At 37.6% G+C, this 26,855-nt stretch overlaps 1 protein-coding gene across 1 annotated transcript in view; it reads right to left on the bottom strand.

Annotated features, from left to right (window-relative positions):
* Nucleotides 1–26,855, bottom strand: part of scn8aa (sodium channel, voltage gated, type VIII, alpha subunit a) — a 69,317-nt gene that overhangs the window by 5,898 nt on the left and 36,564 nt on the right. The window contains exons 13-26 of the mRNA XM_052105327.1: nt 24,325–24,460; nt 23,656–23,894; nt 21,772–21,945; nt 21,266–21,622; nt 19,701–20,171; nt 16,607–16,724; nt 16,364–16,518; nt 13,503–13,676; nt 7,339–7,461; nt 1,583–1,867; nt 1,251–1,304; nt 797–934; nt 552–656; nt 150–420 (exon numbers count right to left, since the gene is read on the bottom strand). Coding sequence (XP_051961287.1) covers nt 150–420; nt 552–656; nt 797–934; nt 1,251–1,304; nt 1,583–1,867; nt 7,339–7,461; nt 13,503–13,676; nt 16,364–16,518; nt 16,607–16,724; nt 19,701–20,171; nt 21,266–21,622; nt 21,772–21,945; nt 23,656–23,894; nt 24,325–24,460 — 2,800 coding nt within the window. The remainder of the gene's footprint in view (nt 1–149; nt 421–551; nt 657–796; nt 935–1,250; nt 1,305–1,582; nt 1,868–7,338; nt 7,462–13,502; nt 13,677–16,363; nt 16,519–16,606; nt 16,725–19,700; nt 20,172–21,265; nt 21,623–21,771; nt 21,946–23,655; nt 23,895–24,324; nt 24,461–26,855) is intronic.

Below are 26,855 nucleotides of genomic sequence, written 5' to 3' on the forward strand. Positions count from 1 at the left end.
AAAAATCATCTTTAATAAACAAAAAAACAACAACAAAACAAACATGGTGAATGAAGCTAAAAACATAACCATGCGTTTCAAAACCTAAACGAGACCATATTCAAGTGTGGTGTTTTTAAATTGTGTCCAATGAAACACTGATCACTTACCCACGATAGAAAGAATAACCACAACACAGTCAAAGATATTCCAGCCATTGGTAAAGTAATAATGACGCAGAGCGAAGAGCTTAAGGACAAACTCAGAAGTGAAGGACACAATGAAGATGAAGTTGATCCAGTAGAGGATGTTTTCAGTCTCCAGTGACTGATCATCTGTCTCAACCATCATGGTGACCATGTTCAAACAGATGAGGATCATGATAGAAATATCAAAGACCTGCTGTGTAACAAAGTCAAACACCATCCCCTGGAGCTTGTTCTACAGAAGCGAAATTTAGAACAGATTTGAGATTAGTGCTCGATTCATCTTATAGCAAAACACTCTTTCAGGGAGTCAAAAATTACTATTACTAGCACAATAAAGGCTAGCAAAGAGGTGATTTACCGTACCTGGGGTCTAGGTATGGGTTTCTGAGGTTTCTTGGAGCCAAGCTTCTTCATAGCATTGTAGTACTTCTTCTGTTCCTCTGTCATAAAGATGTCCTGACCTCCAAAGTATAGCCATATACAATATTTGGTTAAAATCTACTCAAGCATTACAAAAAAATATCTTCAAATTATGGTGAAAAGGAAGTAGAAATAAGAGGCAACATTTGCCAAAGTTAACAAAGTGCAGATAAAGAGTGGAGCCTTATCTTTTTCTTCTGCTGGTTGAAGTTATCAATGATGACACCAATGAAGAGGTTGAGGGTGAAGAAGGAGCCAAATATAATGAATATGACAAAGTAGATATACATGTAGATGTTGTCCTCATATTTGGGTTGGTCTTCCACCTGAGGACAGAATGGAATTAGAAACAGATACTTTGACAAGGTTGACAGAAGGTTGTTTTATTTCATTTTTTTTGGTCTGTCTGCACTGTATTTCTATGTAAACTTCTTTGACCATTGTGTTGCATCTCACAGTTTTTTCAGTGCCTCTTGCTCTCACCACATTTTTTTTACTGTGTCAGATTAATAAGAATGTAAACTTCTAAAAATGTTTGTCGAGACTCCTGTATTCTGTTTTATTCATTGTGTTCCATCTCACTTTTTAAGCTCAAGAACATGTTTGATCTGAACAGCCCCTAAACTTGATCAAATATTTCACCTTTCGTGAGTCAACTGCTGCATACATGATGTCCATCCATCCCTTGAAGGTTGCCTTTGAGGGAGAAAGGGAAACATAAACAGTTCATCAAAATCTGTAACAATGTTTAATTTAAAATATTTTTAGACAGTGCATCTTAATACAGGAAACTACCAAACTACCAAAAGTACATATTACTATTAAAAAGTAAAAAAAAAAAAAATCAACTGCTTATGTAAAACTGCAATATTAAAAAAATTACATCTAAAAAACATTAATATTTACTGAAATGTATGTACATTTCAATAAAATAAAAGTGGGGTGGTGGCTTACGAACAGAGAGGTAGTCTCACCACTTGAAGTAGAGCCAAGTAACCAGCGCCAACATTGTCAAAGTTAATTTTGACATTCTTCCAGCGCACCTCAGTGAAGTTCTGTTCTTTCAATTCCAAGCACTGTGATTTGTTGTTGACCTCTTCGGGTAGGAAGTATTGCTCAGAGGTCGCGTTGAAGCAGTAGTAATACTTGCCCGCAAACAGGTTGACGCCCATAATACTGAAAATCAGCCAAAAGATGAGGCAAACCAGCAACACATTCATAATGGAAGGGATGGCACCCACCAAGGCGTTGACTACAACCTAGAGAAGAGTAGGATAGACAAGGCAATGCAGCATAAGAGACAGGAAAAGCCTCACAGAACACGCACATTCAAGTACACTGTCAGATGTGGCTGCATATTTGCATGGCACAAGAAGGAGATCATTAGTACTGTTAAGAGCCATTACTTAATTTCCTACTAGACTATTTCTCTGCACACTACTGTCCTGCATGAAAATGTTTCAGTCATATGGCCATTCAAGAATACTGTTTAATGATCATTTAAACATTTTTGACATAAACTTTGGCAGCTATTCCGTTTTCTTTCCCTGTCCGAGTGATTCCACACAGGCAAATTTGACTATGTTGAGGTTAGTTAGGAAAACCCTTAGTAACAATACACTTGCAATCATCATAACTAAGGGTTTAACTTGCATCTTGCAACTGGGCCCAGGGATCTGAAGTATCTAATACGGAAAGTGTTCCATTAGCAGACCTTGGCAGCAAGCGGGTCTAATTGTGTTTGCAGTTTATTCGGCATTGTTATCATACTAAAAGTTAACGTTTCTTACATTTGGTCATTTTCCAAAAAGTATGACAGTTGCCATCATCTTAGATTACAAAATAACTTAATGTTACGCTTAACCCTAGGTTCATTTCATTTTAAACCCTGGGTTATGAAACCCTGCTCTGCTTTTGTGGCGCAATAAGGATGCAGTCAGGCATCTATGTACTTCTCTTTTTTTGTGTTTTTTTTTTTACAATTAAAATGTCCAAGCATCCTTACAACAAGAAAAAAAATTCTTTAAATATTTAGTAGTAAAAATAGTAGTTTTGTTATCAGAGAAATCTAACAAAATTTAGTGTGGTTTATGCTTAAAACAAGAAAAAAATATGTTTTTTTTTCTTTATTGGCAAATAGTTTTCTCTTGTTGAAAGCATAAATATTGGTAACGTTTGTTAGAATTCTCTAAAAACAAGACATACCAGTAAGAAAAATTATTTCAATTCATTTATTTTTTTTGCATTGAAGTGAGCCAATTTCTTTACTTGCAAAACTAGTTTCAATAACAAACATCTTGTTTAGTAGAATGGAGTGTGGTAGGCAGTGGCACCAATTGTCTTTTACATTACCAACAGCACAGTGTTAAGTTATTTTTCTTTACTACACAGCTCTCTGGAATACTCAATTCTGTTTGGTCAATGGTGCCGTTAAGCGGTCTGATATTTCTCAGTAACAACCGCACATCCACGTATCAGACTGGTCATCTCATATTGCAAATTTGCAAGCCATCTTTCATGCTTCTCGGATCACTGTGATAAAATTATTTAAACTCAAATAAAAATTCCTGTGCATTTATTTATTTATTTGGCAAGAAGTCTTGTAATAAGATGCATAATGATCAGTCAGACGTTCATTAATTACAAAATAAACACAATTTCAATGCAAATCAATATTTTATGCCCATGTATTTATTTATTTTGTTAGTTTAATAAGCAATTAGTTAGTTTAATTAGTTTAAATAGTTCCTGTTTAATAAGTGGGATAATGTACAGGTTGTTTACATATAGCAAAGTTTATTTCTAAATTTAAATCAAATCTTTGGGTGGTGAAATTTAGAAAATACATAGATTTTGGTTGACTTGAGCAGCAATCTCTATAATTTACTGGACATTTTGTCAGAATGAAAAGCTTTAAAATTAAACATTTGTTTTCTTAGATGGCCATCGACTTTTACACAGTACATAGGCCTCCAGTTCCTATCACAAACGGTCAATAAATCAATTGAATCTTGAAAATGAGTGTCCTAAATAGTAACACTACCCATCTGTCATATCTTTATGTTTCCACTCTCTGGCCCTTAGCGGTATGTTTCTAAAATTTTGTTAAAGCGACATCAATGGCTTCCATACAAATATGCCACACAGACTCACACAACGACTTCTACATCCCCAAAGCAAATATTTTGAACCCTCCACCCCCAAACACACTGCCTCCACCCAATTACTTTAACTTGGCCATCATTTAACATATTACATCAATCCCTCTCACCCTTTGCCTCCACGTCCCTCCCCTCCCCACTGTCAAAGTCAGGACATGGTCCGTCAGTGATTAGTGATGAACAGAGCATGTCCGAAGGAGATGCTCACTAACTGTGTTAGGCAGCCGAGCCATAGCTCTCAGACAGGCAGCTGAGCATGCAGATCTCTCACAGACTGAAAAGTGGAGCCATATTCCCCCTCCTTAAACACACCGAGAGGCACAGTGGACAGCAGCATTCTCGCAGCAAGCATAGGGGACCTTAGTCTGTATGAATCACAATGACTGTGTGCTGCCTCACATATTGGGTTAAAGGTGTTGCAAAATTTTAAAATAAATTTGTCATTATTTGCATTTTCTAAATGTATGCATAGTATTTGATAAATTGAGAAATGTAAGCAATGTCTATTATGTAATGCTAAGTAATAATAATAGACTAGAAAGGAGTGCTGAAGATAGTTTTTTGTTGATAGACCCCCATGCAAGAGCACTTGTCAGGAGAATCACTGTCCATCTTTCAATAAAGACTACATGTTCAAATGTCACTTAGACATATCTTTGTGAGGATCAACAAAGATCTTAAAGTGAGGGAAAATGGCTTTCAAAAGTGCATTATGTGCATTGGCAATTGAAGAATACATGCATGTTACATGACATATTTGTGCAAACTCAAGAACCGATCAATAAATAAATGGACAGGAGAGGCAGTTGTGTGGAGAGATTTGTGCCTTTTCAATCTGGCTGATTTAATACATATTTTGTGGTTATTAAAACAAGAATAATTTCCTATCAGATTGCAAGAATGTGGATGAACAATTGGCTATTATAAATGGCAAACACACATAAAGGCAAATTTAAATCTAAATATGTTAACATTACATCTCTCCACTCTTGTTTCTCCTTATCAAGTAATTTATTCATTTTTAACTTTTTTTCCCATCTAAATTCAAACAAAACATCATATCAATTAATGAACATTGAAATGATTTACTAGGATAAAAATTTCTAGGTACTTTGACTTTTCTACATATGACATAAAATGCATATTTTATACACCTTCATAGTTCCAATTATAGGTACGTTCCATTAAAACAAATCTATGAAAACACCATCTCTATTCACCCAAAAATGACAATGCAAACTAGAGTCTAAGTACAGTACTTAAAGATAGAATAATCAAAATCAAACAAAATAATTACCAAATATTTTAAAATAATAAAACGTAGTCTTTATAAAATACTATAATATAGTAAGATACATGCATTTGTATACATAAGTGTAAGGGCAAATATGTACAACAGCACAGCTCAATCAAGTACAGCTTTAAGTGAGTTGTCCTTTATTGAGAAAATGTGTCTGTCATTTTTGGATCTTCTGGCTTTTTTTTTAAACCAGGCATATGGGAAATTCATAACAGCAGAGTGAGATCACAGAATCTCTTTACTCTCTTTCATTTACGTTTCACTCTGGTTGAAAGATAAACTAAAACAAGTCTCTCAATGTCTAGTATCACAAGACTCACATATTTCCTAAGCTTCTGTGTCGATTAGATGTAAAACACTGACTGGTGACTACTATGCTGTAAACGTCTAGCCTAATCAAATCTCCATATATAAAAGGACATATCATCGACTCTCACATCCAAAATTATGTGTGTATGAGGTTTTATTTTAACAGTCTCATGTGTAGATCCTAGACAAGCAAAGAGGGGTGAGGTGAGCTCCAGCAGGGTGGCTGCTGGGTAGCACTGCTCTGGGCTGGGCAGCGCAGGGCCAAATGGGCTGAAGTGAACAGTATGAAATGAAGGGAGGGAGGGAAGGGCACTCCATATGGGAGGGGGTGAGGAGGGGGTAAAGCTCAGGGCAACCAGTCCACAGGTAAGAGAAGAGAGACTGAAAGTGACAACAACCAGGTGCAACCGTTCACAACCATCAAAGCAGGATAGGAAGCTTTGCCTTAGTATGAATTTATTAACAAGATGACTAAAGAGGCTAATGATTATAAATTACCACAACTGCAATTGCCTGCTAACAACATTCAGCACAGTGCCGGGGATTATTCTTTCTGGCGACCTACTCTTGCTCTTCAACTGAAATAATGAGAAAACAGCACAACTCCGTCCAATTTACCCTTTGCTACGCCCCACCTTAAAAACCTTACTGACCAATCCTGCTTAAGCAACTGTTGCATTTTGCACTATTATCAGACAATTGTGCTCTTTTCTAATGAAAGTCTATGGAATTCCTGTGTTGAGTCAAGTGCATCAGCTCAAGTGCATGCTGTCATTATTGCTAAAGGGGGACATACCAATAGCTGTAATAAAAAAAAATAGTGATCACTGGATAGTGTTTACAGAATTTTACCTAAATTTAGTAGTGTTGATGATTGTGGTAAAAGGTTGCTTGTGGCCAAGAGAGGATACACATGGTATTTTTTGCATTTTCCAAATCTTTAAATATATGTCAAGAAGTGCATTGATTAAACTAAAGTACGTGTCAGCACCTTACTACCAAATAATCACATTTAACAGCTAACTGACATCAATATAGACACCTAAATTTGCTCCCAGGTAATTTAACACTCATTTATGTACGTTTGATTCAGATCATAATAGGGTACTAGAGGTAAGAGTTCAAAGTAACATAGTGAGTAGGGTAAGTGTTCAAGGGCAGGGTAATATCATTTAATTAATTTGTATAACTTTCACATTTTTCACTGTTCACAGAAATCTCCAATTCAGTCCAATGGGAAGCTGTATAAAGCTCATCTGAGCGAGCAACAGTTGCCAAGGAGGGCGGAGCTTAGCAATGGGTCAATTATTTTAAATGTGCTCTGTGTGTTTAAGTATCTAGTCTGTTGCGGTAGAAGTTGGGTCTTCAGTGGTAAAGGTGTTCTGTGCTGCTGGTTGTTCTCTAAGAGATGGGGTCAGTGGAAGAGGAGAAATGGAGGGAAGGGGGCTCTCCATCAAAAGCAGAAGTTGAGAGTCAGGTCAAATGAACAGCCAATTGCAGATCAAATGCCATGTGAAATGAGAAGGGATTTGAATGGTGTTGCATTTGTTTTGGAAATCACTGTTCATGCTTCTTTTCTCCAGGGCCAATTTGTAATAATATTATTTGTAATGAGGCAGCTTTGATACATTTGTCTTTCTGTAATACAATACGTTAACAAGAAGTCAATCATACACCCGATTTCAGTTAATTCAGGGAACACCTGCATTTCAAAGAGATGCGTTTCACATTCTATTTGACCAATTATCTTAGCTGCATCATGACTGAATCATTAGCACATGTGGTACAAAAGATATGTGCATGAAAAGGGTAAATCCTTTTCATTGGTGCTATCTTTAAAAAAATTTCCCGGTATGGTTTTGGTGGTCCTTGCCGGTCTTTTTTTTCTCGATCAGTTCTAGCATGCTGTAACTGCTGAATGGGCATGCAGAGAGATCAGCTCTATAGCTTTGTATCTTACCCTCATCCCTTCAAAACGTGACAATGCTCTGAGGGGTCTCAGGGCCCTTAGTGTCCTGAGTGATTTAATGGGCCCTAGATCGGAGTAGCCAAGCGCATTAGCTATAAGGCTGACTATAGACACCTACACAGAAACAGAGAAGCAAAAAAGGATCCATACTGTTAGATGGAAGGAAAGCTCTTGAGGGAAGAGTTGGCCTCTAGAGCTGCAGGAACGTTGGCTTACACATACACAACAGTTTGGGTGGGTATATGCAAATATAACATTGCATTTATATATGTATATATTCCAAAGAAGGAGAGAGAGAGAAAGACTCAAGTTTAGTATTGGTTATAGGTACAGTAAGGGCATTAGAAGCAGAGGATAAACCCAGGATTTTGCTCTGTGTTAGTTTTGGGAGGTTGTCAACGCTTGCGAGCTTCCTTACACCTATGGAGAAACTTGTGGTTGAAAGAGAGAAACAGAAAGAGGCATAAGATTCAAACAGAGGACAGAGAAGCGCAACACATGGCAGATTTAGGGCCAAAAACATTAGGAGACCTTGGGGACATGGGGGTTGGGTAGGAGCGCAAGAGAAGACAGAGGTGACCCCTGCAGATGCTTAAAAAAAAGAACCTTACCCTTGCCCTTCTAACATTGTTTCTCCTTGTAGCTTTGGCTGAGGCATTAAATCCCATATAATCTAAGACAAAATAATGGAACCTGTGTAAATGAATACAGGTAAGCATGTACATATATGCCAAATTGCAATTCACATTGATATTACAGTATAGATTGTATCACATTGCAACAGTAACATGACAGCGGAGGGGGAGATTAGGGGATCGCAGAGAGTAATAGACACTGGACAGAATCACTCTATGGGAACTCAAGCTCTTGTCATTCTCAAGATGCCATCCAAAACATGATGGAAAGCTAGAGTAAATACAGAGTATTTAATAAGTGCACAAATGTCATTTATTTCAAGTTAGTCTGTCTCAAAATAAATTACATTTATTAGAACTTTATTGATTATACAGTACTGTAAGTGTCAAATGTGTTGATTAAAAGGAATGTGGGTGCAAATAGAATCACGTCAAAGCTCTACAGCTGATATTTAGAGGAAAAATGTCAACTGATAGGGGGTGGCACTGAGAGACAGGGCTTGAGTCCCCTTGTGAAGGTATACAAATAGACCTGCACATCTCCAACCAGCCACTGACGAAGACTTAGTAAAAACACAGCAAAAGTCCACAACATTAAAAGCTAACCAACTCACAGGGGGGATTCTATTAAAGGTGAAAGCTTTATTCTGAACAGCACTGTAGTCAGGAAAGACTATGATATCATGTTCCTTCACTAAAGAAATCATGCTTATTGACATGAACATTTCAGAAACCACAAGCCAATATCTATGGTCTTCAATAAGTATGACCTACAAGGGCACCAGCACATCACAACAATTTCTGCTGTGATGTGTGCTTTTAAATTCTATTGGAAATGTATTAGCACATTTAGCTGTGACATCAATTATTAATTAGACTACATTCTTGATTCACATATTAACATTTAAAATATAAGACTGAATAGCCATTTGTTTCTTCTCTTAAAACAGTTTCCTGACTAATTCAAATACTGGTCCTGGCTGTGGACTACACACTGCACTCTCACACATGAGTCATTTTCAGAGGATTATAGTGTAATAAAGCTTTCTCCTTCATCTACAGATCATATGATCTTTGGGGGTAATTGTCACCTTTAGCCTCAGTTGGAACCCACAAGCACCCCTTTATGGAGGGCCCCGGGGCCCTCTGAGCCGCTGAGATGGCCCCACAGTGTAAGCTTTCTTCATCTTTCAGCACTCTCGCTCTGCAAGGCAAGGTCGATGAGATGTGTGGCTGTGACCAAATGAAGACATGAAAATAATAAATAATTAAATAAAAAAACTGAAACTGAATAGATTCAAAACATAATCAAAAAATTAAGAATTGTTGTTAAGTGCAATACCGTGAATTTTTCCCAAATTAAACAGATGGCTGTTTAACGTCACAAAATTATAATAAAATAAGGACTGTTTTTGAATGGACCATTACTTACGCATTCCCTTAACACTCAAACTCCAAAAAAATCTTCTTAATTTCTTAATCACTATTTTTGTATTGTTTTGTAGTTGAAATATCTAAACATCCATATCAATTTATTAGGCAAGTAAAATTGAGTAAGACAATAAGACTTGCTTTCAGAAACTATCATGAATTCAATTTTTTTTTCTTAGCCCACTGGAAATTAATTTTTATTTTTCTTATTTAAGCATAATTCTCACTAAATGCTGTTTGATTTAGTCTTAAAACAAGGAAAAAACTATTTGCCACTGAGCCCAGAAAACTAAATTTCAAGACAAACTCTCTGAAAACAAGTAATTCTCTCTTAAAGGTGCAGTCTGTATTTTTTTTTCCTCATTTAAATATTTTGTTTAAACATATATCATGAGCACTCACATAAGATGAAGACTCCAGTCATATCAGTGACCTTATAATAGCTTTTTTATTCAACATGAAAAGGGTCCCCTCATGGGGGCTGCCATGATAGGATGACATGACCAGCTGAGTACTACTCGCTTAATCTCAGTAAATGCCCTGTCATTAGACTCTTTACAAATGGATTAAATTAACAATGGCTGACAATAAATACAAGTGAATTTCTATAATGCCACTGGTAACGGCAAACTAATGTTTAAATGATGCTGAATCCATACCCCTAGGTGTCAGTGTATGTACAAGACGACATAAACACCTTTAAGCAATTTTGCTTCAAGTAAATGTATCTGGTTTTAAGGATGTTTAGATATTTTAACTAAAATAAAACAAAACACTGATTAAGAAAATATCTTTAAAAATGTAATAAATAAAAAATATATAGAAATATAATAATAGTCAAAGATGTCAAGAGAATAGTAATAAACTATGGGTGATGGAACAGATATATAGTGGGAGACAGACTGGGAATAATGGCACATATACGGTATAGAAATACACAAACATACACATGCTGGATATGATGCTAGCCTCTTGTGAAAGCCCTTCGCAGTATCACACCCATAAATGCAAAGCAGAGAACAGTGGAGGAACAAAGTAGACTAAATCAACAACATCAAACCAAAAACAATAACAGCAGATGTCAGGAGGACAACTCACCATCTGCTGCATGTCCTCAACATCAACACATCTTAGCACTACCTCAAGGAATGAAAGAGCAGGTATGAGGGGGGAAATGGAGGACTGAACCTTTGATCCATCTTGGGATATGTAGTTCTTCTCAACTACCATGAGTGTTAGTTTAGCAATCTTGGAGTAGTCACACAGGACTAAATCTCCCATCAGCCTTGATTACGGCCAAGGTGGGCAAAAGGTGAGTATTGACTGTATTGAGAGCAAACTCCAAGAAGCTATTTTTGTTGTTGTTTTTTTAGCTGTGGGATGACACCAGTTTGACCATCAAGCGGTCATTGTTAAGATTTAATCAAGATTAATTAATCAAATGTGTTGGCTATGACATTAGGCTGTGATTTTTTTATCTGATAAATAAAAATCTTTACATGAATAGTTTATTATAATCTTCTTAAAAAATAAATATGACTGTTTAAGTGTTTTTTCTTTAAAAACATACTAAGGAACAGAAAAAAATCAACAAATTGAAGATTCACCCTCATTAAATAAAGTGCTAACAAACAGAATTCCAGAATAAAGATTTAAAGGTTATTTTCTTTATTTTTTAGAGCTTAAGGACAAATCACAGACTGATCAATTTATTTGGTAAATGCTAAGGATGCTAAATCATGTATGGTGAAAGGACTTCAAATCTCAAGACTGGGCAGCTGAGAAACCAAGATTGGATTATGTGTACGAGTTCTGATGAACACTGGTTAGTTCAGGAACAAGGTCAGAACACACATCCAAACAATTTGCTTCTTGACAGGATCACTGCAACTGTAACATGTCCTCCACATATCATGAGAGAAGGACATTCACATGATGATCCTCTGAAGCCCTTAGTTTGGAGTCCAAGTGCAAGCATTTTAGCTATTCATTTAAAGTGATAAAACACTTAAGAACAGTAGATTCATAGCTTAACTCTGCAATGGAATCAGTAAATTGTTATAAAAAATAAATTGTGTGGTGATAACAATTTGGGTTTACGGAATGACTAATTGCTTTCTATGACATCTTATAATAGACTCTGAAATGCATGATACACTTGGTGAGCCTCCCACACTAAGCACAGGAAATGAACCCAATCAGGGGGCACAACTATCTTATAGTTTACACAGCATTAGACATCATATAAATATATGTACAAGTATTAGAAAATTGTTAATTTAGGACTAAGAAGTGCTTGAATATCATATCAACAATCCTTGTTATTGATAAGACTGATTCTGGCTAGTCATTTTCATTCCAAAATTTATGCCATTCAGCATGGACTTCTGTACAAAATAATTATTTATCGCAGGGGTGCCCACACTTTTTTGCATGATGATCTACTTTTAAATGGCCAACTAAATAAGATCTACCAATTAAAAAAAACACATTTTAAATGCTTGTTGGGACTACTGCATGTATCCCTACATGGAATTAATCTTGTAATTAATTAAAAACAAAATATATGTAATAATGTTCAATGTTGATATCATTCAGTTTTAACACCAAATCCAAAACACCTACAGCACAATAGATTACAATAGCCAGGTCATTTACCTTATTCTGATGATTTGCACTGAATGGAATCAGACAGTAGCTGCTGGTAGCTAGTCTCAAACACTACTAGCTTCGCAATTTCACACTCTGTTCTCAGAAGCCCTTGGAAGGCCCGAACCTAGTTGTCATGGCAACTGAATAAACAAAAATCTCGCCTGGTCAAAATGTACTCGTCAAGTGCAAGTCAGACAGAAACTAAAAGAAGGAAAGACATTATATATAATTTTTTTTTTTAATTAAAATTTAACGAAAGCACATTTAAATTTCGTGCGATCTACCAGCATTGCCTTTGCGATCGACTGGTAGATCCCGATCGACGTATTGGGCACCCCTGATTTATTGCATACAAAAGGAGTATGGCATAAAAGATAAATTATTTATTATATACTGGTAAATATAACAGCCAGTATATAATTCTTCAAAATGGATATTCAAGCATCTCAGGATCACACAGAGATATAACATTTTTGCATGGCTATGCATGGGTGATAGACCTTAAAGAGATTACTTAATCTTAAGAAATAACACGATTTAGACACAAAGAATATATTACATAAGCATAAGTTGAATTTAAGGTAGGCACATAGTTTTTCACCCTTGTACACCACAGCACAGCATCACTCTTCATTTAAAAGATCACATTTGATTCTTCTCTGCCCAACTCATTCACATCTTGTTATGAAAGGGAACCATCCTGTTTTGGGCCTTGACTGTCACATAATACTGTACATCTGCATGGAAACGGAATGGTAGGCAGATTTTCGTGTTCTCATCTCTCCTGCTACACCACTTTCCTTTTAAACTGGCAGCTCAAAGAAACTGTAAGAAATCTCGCTGTGACTGGCAAACAGTATTGTAAAGTCTATGAACACAAAGTTAAGAATGTCTTGGTTGTCTGAAATGACACAGACTTGAAATAATGCCAAGTCTGGGAAAATTCTACTGCTTTAAATGTACTAATTTGCTTGAATCACACTTTTCGTTAAGTTTTAAAAACTTTGAACAATTTTACAGTCTGTTTGCAAACTGACTGACAAAACAAGTACAACAAACATACCAGTCATCAATCAGAATTTTAATTCCTTAATTTCTACTATATTTCTTTTTCTACCAACCACTATCACTATTTATGTTGTTATGCTGTTTGGCCCCGCCCACAGTCAAGTCTCATTGGTGTAAAATCCGGCTTCACAAAGCTGTAAATCAAACATTAAATATGTTTTGTGTGGCTATGATTTTGTCACTTAGTGCAGCATTTTGACAGAAAAAAGTGCATGACACCTTGTTAGGTCACTATGTAAGGCAAAGAGTAGTTGTAATCCATTTCAACGAGCCAGATTTTGCTTTTGGCAGGATGGACCCCATCAACAAGTGTACATGGCATGTATTAAACTGACAATAAACACAGCATGATTGAAGAAGTAGACTTACGTCAACAATGAAGAAGTCCAGCCAGCACCAAGCATTGGTAAAGTACTTGACAAAACCATAGGCCACCCACTTTAACAACATCTCCAGTATGAAGATGTAGGTGAACACCTTATCAGCATACTCCAGGATGACACGGATAGTCTTCCTCTGTTCAATGTACACATCCTCAAAGGCCTGCAGCAGACAGCATATGGTTTCATTAACACCGCCGGTACTTTCAGTGCTGCTGCCAATGAGAAGTAGTTCTTAATTGATTTAATTTCATCTGAAAGTCTACTGTAGGTCCAACTAATAACTATGAAAGAGCGTGGGATATATACAGTTGAAGTCAGAAGATAACATACACCTTAGCCAAATACATTTAAACTCAGTTTTTCACAATTATTGACATTTATTTTTAGAGTTCAGTTAGGATCACTACTTTGTTTTAAGAATGTGAAATGTCAGAATAATAGTAGAGAGAATAATTTATTTCAGCTTTTAATTCTTTCATCACATTCCCAGTGAGTCAGAAGTTTACATATACGTTTGTTAGTATTTGGTAGCATTCCATTTAAATGGTTTAACTTGGGGCAAATGTTTTGGTTAACCTTCCACAAGCTTCTCACAATAATGCTGTAATTTTGGCCCATTCCTCCAGACAAAACTGGTATAACGGAGTCAGGTTTGTAGGACTCCTTGCTCACACACACTTTTTCAGTTCTGCCCACAAATTTTCTCAAAATCAGATTGAGGTCAGGGCTTTGTGATGGCCACTCCAAAACCTTGACTTTATTGTCTTTATTAAGCCATTTTGCCACAACTTTGGATGTACGCTTGGGGTCCATTTGGAAGACCCATTTACGACAAGCATTAATATCCTGGCTGATGTCTTGAGATTGTGCTTCAAAATATCCACATAATTTATTATGCCATCTATTTTGTGAAGTGCATCAGTTCCTCATGTAGCAAAGCACCACCCACAACATGATGCTGCCACCCCCATGCTTCACGGTTGGGATGGTGTTCTTCGGCTTGCATGCCTCATCCTTTTTCCTCCAAATATAATGATGGCCATTATGGCCGAACAGTTACATTTTTGTTTCATCAGACCAGAGCACATTTCTCTGATTGAAGATCTTTGTCCCCATGTGCAGTTGAAAACTATAGTCTGGCTTTTCTTATGGTGGTTTTGGAGCAGTACTTTCCTCCTTGCTGAGCAGCCTTTCAGGTTATGTCGATATAGGACTCATTTTACTGTGGATATAGATGCTTATCTACCTGTTTCCTGCAGCATCTTCACAAGGTCATTTGCTGTTGTTCTGGGATTGATTTGCAGTTTTTGCACCAAATTATGTTAATCTCTAGGAGACAGAATGTGTCTCCTTCCTGAGTGGTTTGATGGCTGCATGGTCCCAAGGTATTTATACTTGCATTCTTTTGTTTGTACATATGAACGTGGTACCTTCAGGCATATGGAAATTGCTCCCAAGGATGAACCAGACTTGTGGAGGTCCACAATTTTTTTTCTAAGGTCTTAGCTGATTTCTTTTGATTTTCCCATGATGTCAAGCAAAGAAGGACTGAGTTTGAAGATAGGCCATAAAATACATCCACAGGTACACCTCCAATTCAGTACACCTCCTATCAGAAGCTAATTGGCTAATTGTCTAAAGGCTTGACATAATTTTCTGAAATTTTCCAAGCTGCTTAAAGGCACAGTTAACCCACTGGAATTGTGATATAGTCAATTAAAAGTGAAACAATCTGTCTGTAAACAATTGTTGGAAAAATTACTTGTGTCATGCACAAAGTAGGTGTCCTAAACGACTTGCCAAAACTATAGTTTGCTAATATTAAATCTGTGGAGTGGTTAAAAAAATTGTTTTAATGACTTCAACTTAAATGTATGTAAACTTCTAACTTCAACTATATATATATATATATATATATATATATATATATATATATATATATATATATATATATATATATATATATATATATATATTATAGTACTACAGCTCTCACATTGGTGAAATATAAGGATTTTAACAAAGCAAGAATCAAATATAATATTTCAGGTTAAAAAAGTGTATTTACGCACAACAATATTCTATAGCTGATTCTAAATAAATCAATAGGAAGAAAAACATGCTGGACAGGGAAGCAACTGAGCAGAGGCTACTTCTTTGTGCAATAACTCAGTTAAAACACAAAGTAGAATCAGCTTTAAAAAAAAAATTTGAATAAGGCAAGTCTGTGATTCTATTACATTCCTTTTTTTGGCTACATTAGCGGTGCCAAATAGAGGAACATTTCCAGCACCAGAAATAGATCCCCAATTTGATGATGAATGGTACAGTCCATTAATCACATCACCCAGCAGTGCAGCTCTGGCTTCAGGACATGCTACAGTGTCTGTTTGAACTGTACCTTTACATAATATATGCCTCACCTGGACATTAATGTAACTTTCTACCCAGACAGAATCCAGAATTAAACCACAGAATGGGTGGTTTCTGTGCTTAATGAAAATAACAAGTTGGCATGGGCATTTTGAATAATTTTGCAGACAAATATATTGATTACACACAACAGTCAACGATTATACACAAATTAACTTTAATGTGTCTGGCACATATATGTGAAATTTTGCCTATATTTTGCTTCATTTCCTAAAGTTAAAGCACCATTATAATTAATGTTTCAGAATAAGCTGGCTTCCACAAAATCTCCCTTTGTAGACATTTAGGTACTTCCTATTTTGGAAAAAACAAATCATGAATGCATTTTATTTTTCTTCAGGTACATTATCTATAATTAGCTTTATAGGTCCTCATTTAGAAAGCCAAGTAAATGTATTGTGTGAGTTTTCTCACCAATGCTCCACTACTGAGGAGGATCATAAAGATGATGAGGGTTTCAAACCAGTTGTGCTCCACAATGAGATAGCAAGTCTTCCGGAGGAACCACCAGTTCTTTCCCCAACCCTCCGTGATGGGCACATCGCAACACTTGTAACGGGCCACACAAGCTGCAAATCGGCACACATAACACCTTTTTCACACAATCCTGTTCAATTCCTGTATAAAATATTAAATGTTTGTGAGCATTGAACTTACCATCAGTCCAGCAAGCTTCTGGGTCAACATATTCTTCTACTGCCTCCACAACCACTGCTTCCTCTACCTCTGGTTTAATATCTATGGTGCTGCCTTCCGATGAGCTAATTTCATCCAACTAAAAAAGAAGAAAAAAGGTAAAAGAAAATAGCTTAGTAGTTTAAATACCCCATGAAATTGCTTGACGAGCAGAGATTTCTTTCATTTGTTTTGATGTATTTCTTATTGAAACAAGAAGTTTGGGGCGAGACATATCAAAGAGCATATCACCTTTTTTCAGTAGTTTGCAAGTCACTGTAATCCTGTGTTGAGGATAATGTAAAAATGTGTGGCTCGCTGTCTGGGCTGAAGGGCTCGAAGCTCAAGCCTTGACCCAAACTCAAATACCCCCCCAAAATTAGCCAGTAAATGGGACAGCAAATCTTTAGCTATGGAGCCTTGTAGTTTAGGAGGAGATGAAAAAAAAAGGAAAAAAAAACGGCAGGGGCCCTCACTATATTCGAAGGGGGAGTCATCCCGGGAAAGCCCAAGATACAAATAAATGAGAATAGTTCACAGTACATTCGGCCGGGAGATCCCACTGCTGACTGAATGGGAGAGCCCTTGAATGGATTGTGTTGGAGGGGTCTGCAACACCTTACCATGAGGCTTCCCCCTTGGTCTGGCAGGATCAGCCTGAGCAGAGGAGTGAATCCTAGCTGCTCAAAACCGATCTTGTCCCCCCTCCAGACACAGTGGAGTGGCCCTCTCAGCGTTCTAATGGGTCCTCGCTGCACTTCCAATGGGAAGCACACAATACAAATCAACGTGAGTAAGCTCGCACGCTTACAAACAAAAGAACCTCCTGCTAAGATTTGAACCTGAGAGTCCATGAGTAACCAGGAGGAACCAGAATTTGAAAACTGTTTAGCTTTTGTTGTCTACAAAAAGTGGATTTTCAGATTGAAAATTAAAATTGAATGCCCTCTTTTGGTTGGGTCTGTTTGGTTTGTTGAGAGTGAATTTAACTTGGGAGAGCTGGGTGGAATTCGGCAGGTTGGAAATCTAAATTGAATGTCATCTTTGTGTTGGTCTGATTCTCGTAAATTATTTAATCTGCTGCGTATTCTGCATCCTACTGACGTAAGGTTTGCATGGCAATTCGAATGGGTAAGTCCAGCCTGCATTCAAATGGAGGTCTTCCCATGTTCAAACGGAAGAAACCTTGATTAGAACGGGAGAGACCACGGCCTGGACATGGTAACTCTCGCTGCATTCGAACAGGAGAGTCCCTACTGCAATTTGAATGGGTGAGCCCATGCCACATTTGAATGCCTATTGTCCCTCACTGCAATTTGAACGGGAGAGTTCGCGGCTTGGATGTGGTGACTCTCGCTGCATTTGAACAGGAGAGCCATTAATGCGATTCAACGGAAGAGCCTGTGCTGCGTTTGAATGGGAAAGCTGTACTGCGTTTGAATGAGAGAGCTGTGCTGCATTTGAATGGGAGAGTGATTTTGAGTAATTTCATGAACTGTATTATTGGCATGGGGTGACTCATCTTGTTTTGATGAGGATGTATGAAAACATTGAGTTTGTGCCTGAGAGTTGGATTTAAAAGATACTATATGGGTACCGACTGCAGTAGTGTGGTGAATAAAATGACTTGTTTATATCGATGACCTGTAATAAATTCTACAGAAAAAGTCCAGAGTCCATTTGAACTGGAGTGTAAGGTTATGCCAGATTGTTGAACGCTTTTAAAGTTATGCAGCAATTAGTCTCTATGGTCTAGTTTGTTAAGAGTTTGTAATCAAATAATTCGGGCAAAAGTAGAGTGGACTTGTCTGTAAAATAAAAATGATGGATTGATTTTACCTGCATGAAGCGTTTGTCCTAGACGGGAGGAGAAAATGTCATGTTATGGTCTAGAGATGAGAAGTTTGTAGAAGTGCTTGCTGTGGGGAGGCGAGGCACATTTGCGGAATGATTATGAATGAGTTTGACGCAGCGTGCAATCTGCCTTTTGCGGAGCTGAATTCGGCTCATGTTTGTTCAGATAGAGGCTGTGTATAGCTATAATGAGCTGTAGAATGGTCAGAGCAGGTGCTGCTGCGGCAGGGAGCTCATGTTAAAATGTCTGTGTTGATTTGAAAAGATGTTGGAATTAGAGTAGCGGTCATTTGGATGGAGTTTGCATGTTGCATGATTGCCCCTGTGTTCCAAATGGAATAAATCACACTCCGAAGGACGCATCGAAGGGAGAACAATCGTGACAGTAATGTTGGAAGATGACTTCCAATGGAATCGTTGAATGGAGCATGCCCTAAACAAGCTGCGTGGCAAGGTAGCAAGGCTGACAAGAATCACCTGTGCGGGAGTACCAGATTGAAATGTTGGGGAGCGTTAGAATGATGATTGGATTAAATAGATAATCTTTGTTTTCCTTGCGTTCAATTAAATCTGTAATAGACCTCAAGTGGCATGAAGGCAGGCTCAAGCAAAGGACCGCTCCAGGTGGAAAGTTTAGAAAAGATAGTCAGTTGCAGGTGGTATTAGGGGGAGAGACTTTTCACTGAGATCATTCTAGAAAGTATTTGATTAGACAAAAAACTGTGAGTTGCAAAATTAAGAATAACTATTTTTGGTTTGTTTTCCCAGAAGAGAAGCTGTATATTTTAATATCTGCAAAAAGTTTATTTTGTCTACCTTCAGGAGTCCACTAGCATATAGATTATTTAAAAACTGGTAGAATAAAATCTGTAAAAATCCTAAAAAAAATCCTTGTTTTTAAATTAAATTGTCATTTATATTCATGTTTCACAATATAGTGTTCTAAATTGCCTACATCACTTTGAATCACTTCACATCACTTTGAAACAGTACCCGTAACAGTAACAGATTTTTTCTACATATTTATCTATGTGGTTAAACAAAAAATAGCAAATACTTGCTATTTCTAATGCTTAGAATCTCTAAACAATTACTGCTGAGTCCAAATCAATAACTACAGGGCATTACATTTCAGCCAATAGCAACTAGGTCAAAGCCTGCAAGCCTTCAATATTAATGTGTGCCACCCAACATCACAACATCATATCCTCTGCATACTCACTTCTTTGCTTCCCTCTGCCTCAGACTCGCTGCTGAAATCTTCTGTGTTGAGATTCTCAAAGTCCGACTCGCCCACGGCAATGGGCACACATACAGTCAGGTTGGGGTTGTGTATGAAGGACATGTGGTCATCGTCAATCATGTACTTGCCCACGCTACTGCCAATACCACTTGTGGTTCCGTTGCCATTTTTCTGATAGTCCAGGTCACGGCTGATGTCTACACCCATGTGATTAGCAATGCAGTTCAGCTTACGGTCGTACATTTCGTCTAATGGCTTAGCCTCGTCTGTGACCTGCCTTCTGAGGATGATGTTTACCAGTTCCCGAACTTTGGCCTTCACCCAGGCAATTCCCTTCTTAATGCGGATCACTGAGATCTGCAGGTTGTTCATCTCACCATCATCATCGGAAGCTGCCAGGTTGTCTGCGCTGAATGAGCTCAGCAGCAAGGCAAGGAATAGATTCAAGACCTGATCATTGAGTGAGAAAAGGAATATAAGTCAGTCTTCCAAATTACCCAGTACATTTATGGCTTTGTTCAGGAAAAAATAATTTTTCAGCACAAATCAGATTTATTTGCAGTGTGAATGAAGCCTATGTGTATACCTATCCGGAGTGTCTATTTACGCACAAATAGACACCAGTCACTACAGCAGCATATAAGGGCGCAGTTTGTCGTAAACTCTTGTATTTCCACCAGAATATTGGAGTGCAAATAGTCTCCATTCTGTTCTCCATTATCTTAACCCACTAAAAGCTTAAATGTCTTCTACGTCTCTGCCCCATCGTGAAAAACTCAAATATGCCTGCCTTCATTTGACCAGAAGTTGACCTCAAAGAAATTTGCCATGGCTGTCTTGAGCTTGGTCTCATCAATGGTGGGAGGAGATAGTGTAAAAACATTTTGCAAACAAGATGGGCTATTTTCACTTACTGAAAAGAAGATGCTTTTTGTTGCTTTTTATACTTAGTGTAAATAGCATCTGTTGCTATTTGCATTTAGTGGCTTCCATGGCTGCAGCACACTGTGTTTGTTTCAAATCTGGCAACCAGGGGTGTCAAAATACTATTGGGAAATGGGCAGTGAGCGAGATCACACAGGCCAAAACACAAACAGAAATTCGGGCCCAGAACGGTCACTTTAAAGTAGAATATACTGGGGGTAGCATTGTTTTCAAGAAGCCAGAATTTCAACTTAGCTTAAATCTCTGATAACATATTATGGTAATTTTATGCTTTAGTACAGTAAATATATTATATATTGTACCTTTAAAATCAATATAGTTATCTTACCTAAATAATAACACATCCATTCAACACAAACTTTTGAAGGTAACTCTATCATTACCTTGAGTACTGAGATTTGTTTTAGTAACACAAGAATGCACATTATGTAGAGTATGTCCAATTGGACCACACATTGACCATAGATTACATGAAAAACTCAAGCCACAAACACAAATACACACACACACACACACACACACACACACACACACACACACACACACACACACACACACACACACACACACACACACAAATACCACCAAATACCACTTACCACCAAGTTTCCAATGACCATGACCATCATAAAAACAATGAGACACATGGTTTGTCCAGCCACCTCCATACAGTCCCACATGGTCTCAATCCATTCTCCACATAGCACCCGGAACACGATTAGGAAAGAGTGAAAGAAGTCGTTCATGTGCCAGCGGGGCAGCTCACAATCCTTAGAGATCTTACACACACAGTCCTTGTAGCTCTTCCCAAACAGTTGCATGCCCACCACTGCAAAAATGAAGACGATGATGGCCAACACCAGCGTCAGGTTTCCCAGAGCTCCTACTGAATTTCCAATGATCTTTATCAGCATGTTGAGGGTAGGCCATGACTTGGCCAGCTTAAACACTCTTAGCTGTTTAATGCAAAGAGAAAAAAAATAGAATTTTAGGGACAGTGAACATAAAAACATATTTCAATGAACATTTGCATTTCAAAAACAAAGTTAGAAACATAATCAAGGTTTATCTCATCTCAGCATTCTGGAGAAGTGAACATTTTTACCAATCTGAATGATCTCAGCACAGAGAGACCTTCCACATCAGCCAATCCCAACTCCATCAAACTCAAGCTCACAATGAAGCCATCAAAGATGTTCCAGCCCTCCTGGAAGTAGTAGTAAGGGTCCATTGCAACCAGTTTGGCAAACATTTCAGCAGTAAAAATACCAGTAAACACCTGGGGGAAAAAGTATATGTAAGACAGATTGCTGAGAAAGTTCACATCTGTCTTTCACAGCAAGCACACTATGCAGAGACCAAGTGTATAGAGCCTTGCTATAGAAGTCCAACTTTGCCAAAATTGGATTTCAGTCAGACTAAAGGGTTTACATAACATCCTACAAAGATTAATTATTGTATTACAGTTGTCTGTGCATATTATGCTAGGACAGGAAAAAGAACATCAAAACAGAGACAAAAATTGTAAAATCAATCTGATTTTAACCAAATAATGAAGAGCAAATAAACTAAAAACATCATAAGGCTTACTTAAAGCCATTATTTGTGGCTTGCTTGTTATCTAGTCTATGCCATCTATTTCCTTAATATAGTACTGATATTACATGATGCCTAAATCAGTGTCCAATCTTGGCATAGAGGTATCCACAGTAACTGCCTGACAAATCATCACAAGATTCTGTGATGTTTAAAGTGTCAAACAGAACACCTTGATCTGTCAAAGAAGAAGGGTGCATTTAATCATCCTGCAGGAGTGAATGGAGGAGGGTACAAGGTGGCCTTGTCTCCAGGAGACATGCCACATGTCTGCAAAGCCAGTGAACACTACTCATACGGACACCTGCACAGAAACAGTGAGTTCCATCTCATTACGCAGTGTTCCCTCTACAATCATGACAACATAGTGTTCTTAGATGATCTGAATAAGTTACTGCATTGTTACACTACATCAGCAGTGCTTAACTTTCTTTCAGAGAGGTCACTGAAGTGCCTCTCAATTGCACGCGTATGATTCACTCAATGAGGCAAGACACGTGACTTAGAATAACATGATTTGTGGCCAGTATACAGCACCACGCAGAAAGTCTCAATCTCAGCATCATTGTGGTATTAAAACCATTTGGTTCAATACTACATGATCCTCAGAGAGACAAAGGTCATTTACTCTTCTCTGCCAAATACAATTGGAACTTATTGGAATCTAGATGAAGAACAGCTTTATTTAAACTCATACAAAAATGTAATATTTATACTGGCTTTGCACCGCCATGCTTATACTGTCTCAGCTGGAATCTTAGCACTGTCTCTAAACCAGGCATAAAATTGGCTTTGAGCTTTCCAACAATGTCCCTGCAGAGACTACAAGCAAATAAGCCATGGGGAGGGAACTCTTTCATCAAGCGGCAGAAGAATTTTTCATATTTTAATTAAAGAACCCATGAATTCACTAGACAATGGCAGTTTTCTTTCCTGTGTTGACGTTTTTCCTAATGCAACATGAAGTTTGGGTGGGATATTGAGGGAATATTGAAGAGTTCCTCCCCTTTAAAGAAAACCCAGAAAAGACTTTAGTTACATCCCCGCCATGAAACATGATTTGCTACTTGCTAGTCAGTTGCTTGTGGTATTAGGGGGTGAGAGATTCTAGAGAACATCTGACTGGACAAAATTGTGTAGTGCAAGATGAGTGATCATTATTTTTTGACCATTTTCCCAGAAGAGAAAACATCTAGTTAGTTCTAAATGCATAAACCAGCTAAACCAGTGAGTTTTGTACATGTTTAGGAGTACACTAGGAATGTCCTCAAAGCTAAGTCTCAGGGCCGAAAAAACAAATCTCCAATTTTAATTTCATGGGTCTATAAAAGATTCTTTAAACAGAGGAAAAAACTCTACAAGGTTTGTTTGGAGCTCTATGTAGAATTCTCACCAGGTTTCCAACACTAAGCACATGTTCAAATTGCTCAGTCATAGGATAATGCTCCATGGCCATGAAGAGAGTATTGAGCACAATACAAATGGTGATAGCCAAATCCACAAAAGGGTCCATCACAATCAGGTTCACAATCTCCTTAATCTTTATCCATGTAGGGCTGCACTCCCAGATAAGAAAGGTGTTGGCAAACTTGTACCAGCATGGTGGACACTTCCTTTGAGACTCTTCCAGTTCTAGAGTAAGCACAGACATACAGTAAAGGATATACTTGTGGTAACCATGGTAACAACTAATTTCCTTCCTTAAAGCTGAAGTGTGTAATATCCGCACCACTAGCGCCAACAAACAGTGAATTTTGTTTTCAAACAGGATTTTAGAACACTCCCACCATTGGTTGGACATACAGATACTCCCACCCCAAACTCGTGGCATTGTTTGAGCCATGCTATGTCAGGGTGGTCAGAAGCTCAAACAAACAGAGTAATATTTACTGAGCCACAGTGTTCACAGGAAAATCAACATACAAAGGCTTTACTATAGTTACAGTATCTCTGCATATTAAGCTGGGATAGGATTTTATTCCTAGATATATTTTAACATCTAAAAAATTACCACTTCGGCTTTAAAACAAAATAATCTATATATTAGAAGATGTGAACATACCCTCAACTAATGTGTTGGTTAGAGCACTCATGACACTGTTGGCTCGCTCCTTGCGCCCAAATGATGTGTTTAGCTGCTCCACAGAAACCATTAGAGATCCTGAGAGTTTCTTCTTAACCTCAATATCAGTGGCTGGCTGTGAAAATAAATATAATGAGGTAAAACAGATAAAATTACACAGTGCTAATAGTGGCTGGAGGAAAAATCTGCATCACAGAGCTAGCTAGAAGATTGTCGGTAGAGAAAAGTCTAATTTTTGTAATTTACACATTTGATCCAAAGAAACAATTTTCAGTTGAATGCATTAAGGCAGAAACATGCCTGGCTCTCACAACAGAAAAGGTAGGGCAGAGATAGACACTCTTCATGTGATACAAATTCATACTATGAGCATGAAATTTTATTTGCTACATGTTTTTAAAGGGATAATTCACTGCAAAATGAAAATGATGTCCTCATTTATTCACCCTAATGTTATTCCAAACGTGTATGACTTTCTTAATGTACTTTTGTGGAACACAAAAGGAGATGTTGAGCTGAATGTTAGTCTCAGTCTCTTGTACGCCACGGAATAAAGTCATACAGGTTTGGACCAACATGAGTGTGAGTAAATGACTGAATTTTCAATAAATTTTTGGGCAAACTATCCCTTTAAATATTCATGTTGAAAACCAGGTAAGCTATACAATTATTAATAGACCATCTTGTTTTCATTCCTAGTTCATCATATCACAAATCAGCCATTGTCCTCCACTCCCTTCCTTCTCTATTCTCATCTGAAGCCCCCAGCATCTCCAGCATTTAGGAGATCCAGCCAGCATGCATCAGCATGCCAGTCAAAGAAGTCAAGAGAGGAAAATAGTAAATACCATTATCCATTAACCTCATGATGAATATTGCTATACCAGACCTATACAAGATTTGTAAATTTGTAGCTGCAGACTACCTTGCTATCTAGAGTGCTACCATGAAAACTAAGATGCAAGAAAGCTGGTCAATCAAAATATTTGTAGAAACTATACTGAGGAGATATTTTTATATGAAGAATTTTAGTGAACAAAGGAAATTTACTATTAAAGTAAAATAATTTTTTTTTTAGAAAAAACTGAATTGAAAATGAAAAGTATGTATGTAAGTAAATATAATTTATTGCAGAATTTAGTGATGGAATTATTTAATAGTTAATCCACCTATGTAACACAAATGTAAACTAAAATACAACTAAAAATCACTAATCGACCATTGGCGACTAGATGTGGGTGTGTCCAGCGACCCGACAAAGTTGAGACAAGTTCAACTTTATTCAAATGAAGAGCGACTAAAGGAAGCGATAGCCAATAGGAGAGAAGACGGGAGAGCTCACGTGATCCTTCTCTCTCTCTCTCTCTCAGCTCCTGCAGAAACGGAAAGATGGATGAAAGGCTAATTCTTGCTGTTAGAAATTTTCCAGTGCTCTATGATATGTCTCTTCCCACGTACAAGGACATTTTTAAGGAAAAATACAGCGTGGAAAGGTGTATCTGAGATCGCTGGGATTTTATGGACCCAGACAGACCGGCATTTGCATTTTCACTGCAGATAAACAGCTGCTATGCCAAACAGCACGCCTTGTTTCTCATTCATCTTTGATATAAAGCATTTTATGTACTGATTCCATTTATATTTTGTCTTTTCCCTCAAAAATGTTTGTTTTTAGTGGCAAGAAAAGAGATTCGCTGTCAACAGCAATGGAATGACATCCGTGAATGTCATTTATAAACGTTACTAGGCAACCAGTAGTGGGAACACCCACTAGCGACTTCACCGCCAGCCACTGGCGACCTGCAGCGACAAAGTCGCTGGGAGTGTGTACGCACCTTAAAGACACTATTTGGCAAATAAATAGAAATAAAGGAACCATGGGTTTTGGTATTTTTTGCTGGTGGCGTGACAAAAGCCATATGTTGTGTGTGCATGCTGGTCTCCAGCATGGGATGCTGGTGTGTAGGGAACTACGCCAAGTTTCTTAACTAGTTTAACCAGCAAGACCTTAAGTCAACCAGCTACTCCGGGGAAAAAAAAACGTTCGACAGCATGGCTGTGACGGTCAACCAATTAGACCAGCACCAAGCCAGTACTAGCTGTTTTTTGCAGTAGGGAGATGTAATAAAGTGAGTTTTTCAGATTTTTACCAAAACACTTTTACCAACAGATGAACATTACTGCAGGAATTCAGCTAAATTACTACAAATATATATGAAAAACTAACTTTTATAAATCTTAGTAGTTTTATATATCTTTAGCCTTTTTAGTTCTATCTTTAGTCAGTTCTACCAGGATAAGAATGGTTCTCTAATTTTAAATTGGCATGGGAGGGGAGCATATCACACAGGATTAGAGAGCGGTCCTTAAAAATGGAAAGACAGCATATTTAAGAGCAAAGTCAAAATAACAATTACACCAATGCATCAGAAAGAGAAAGAGCCAAACAAAGAGAAAGAGCCAATGTTCAGAGATAGGTAATGCCCATGCCTAGGATAATCTACTCTTAG

The sequence above is a fragment of the Xyrauchen texanus genome, chromosome 35 (genome assembly GCF_025860055.1).
Source record: "Xyrauchen texanus isolate HMW12.3.18 chromosome 35, RBS_HiC_50CHRs, whole genome shotgun sequence".
Lineage (NCBI taxonomy): Eukaryota > Metazoa > Chordata > Actinopteri > Cypriniformes > Catostomidae > Xyrauchen > Xyrauchen texanus.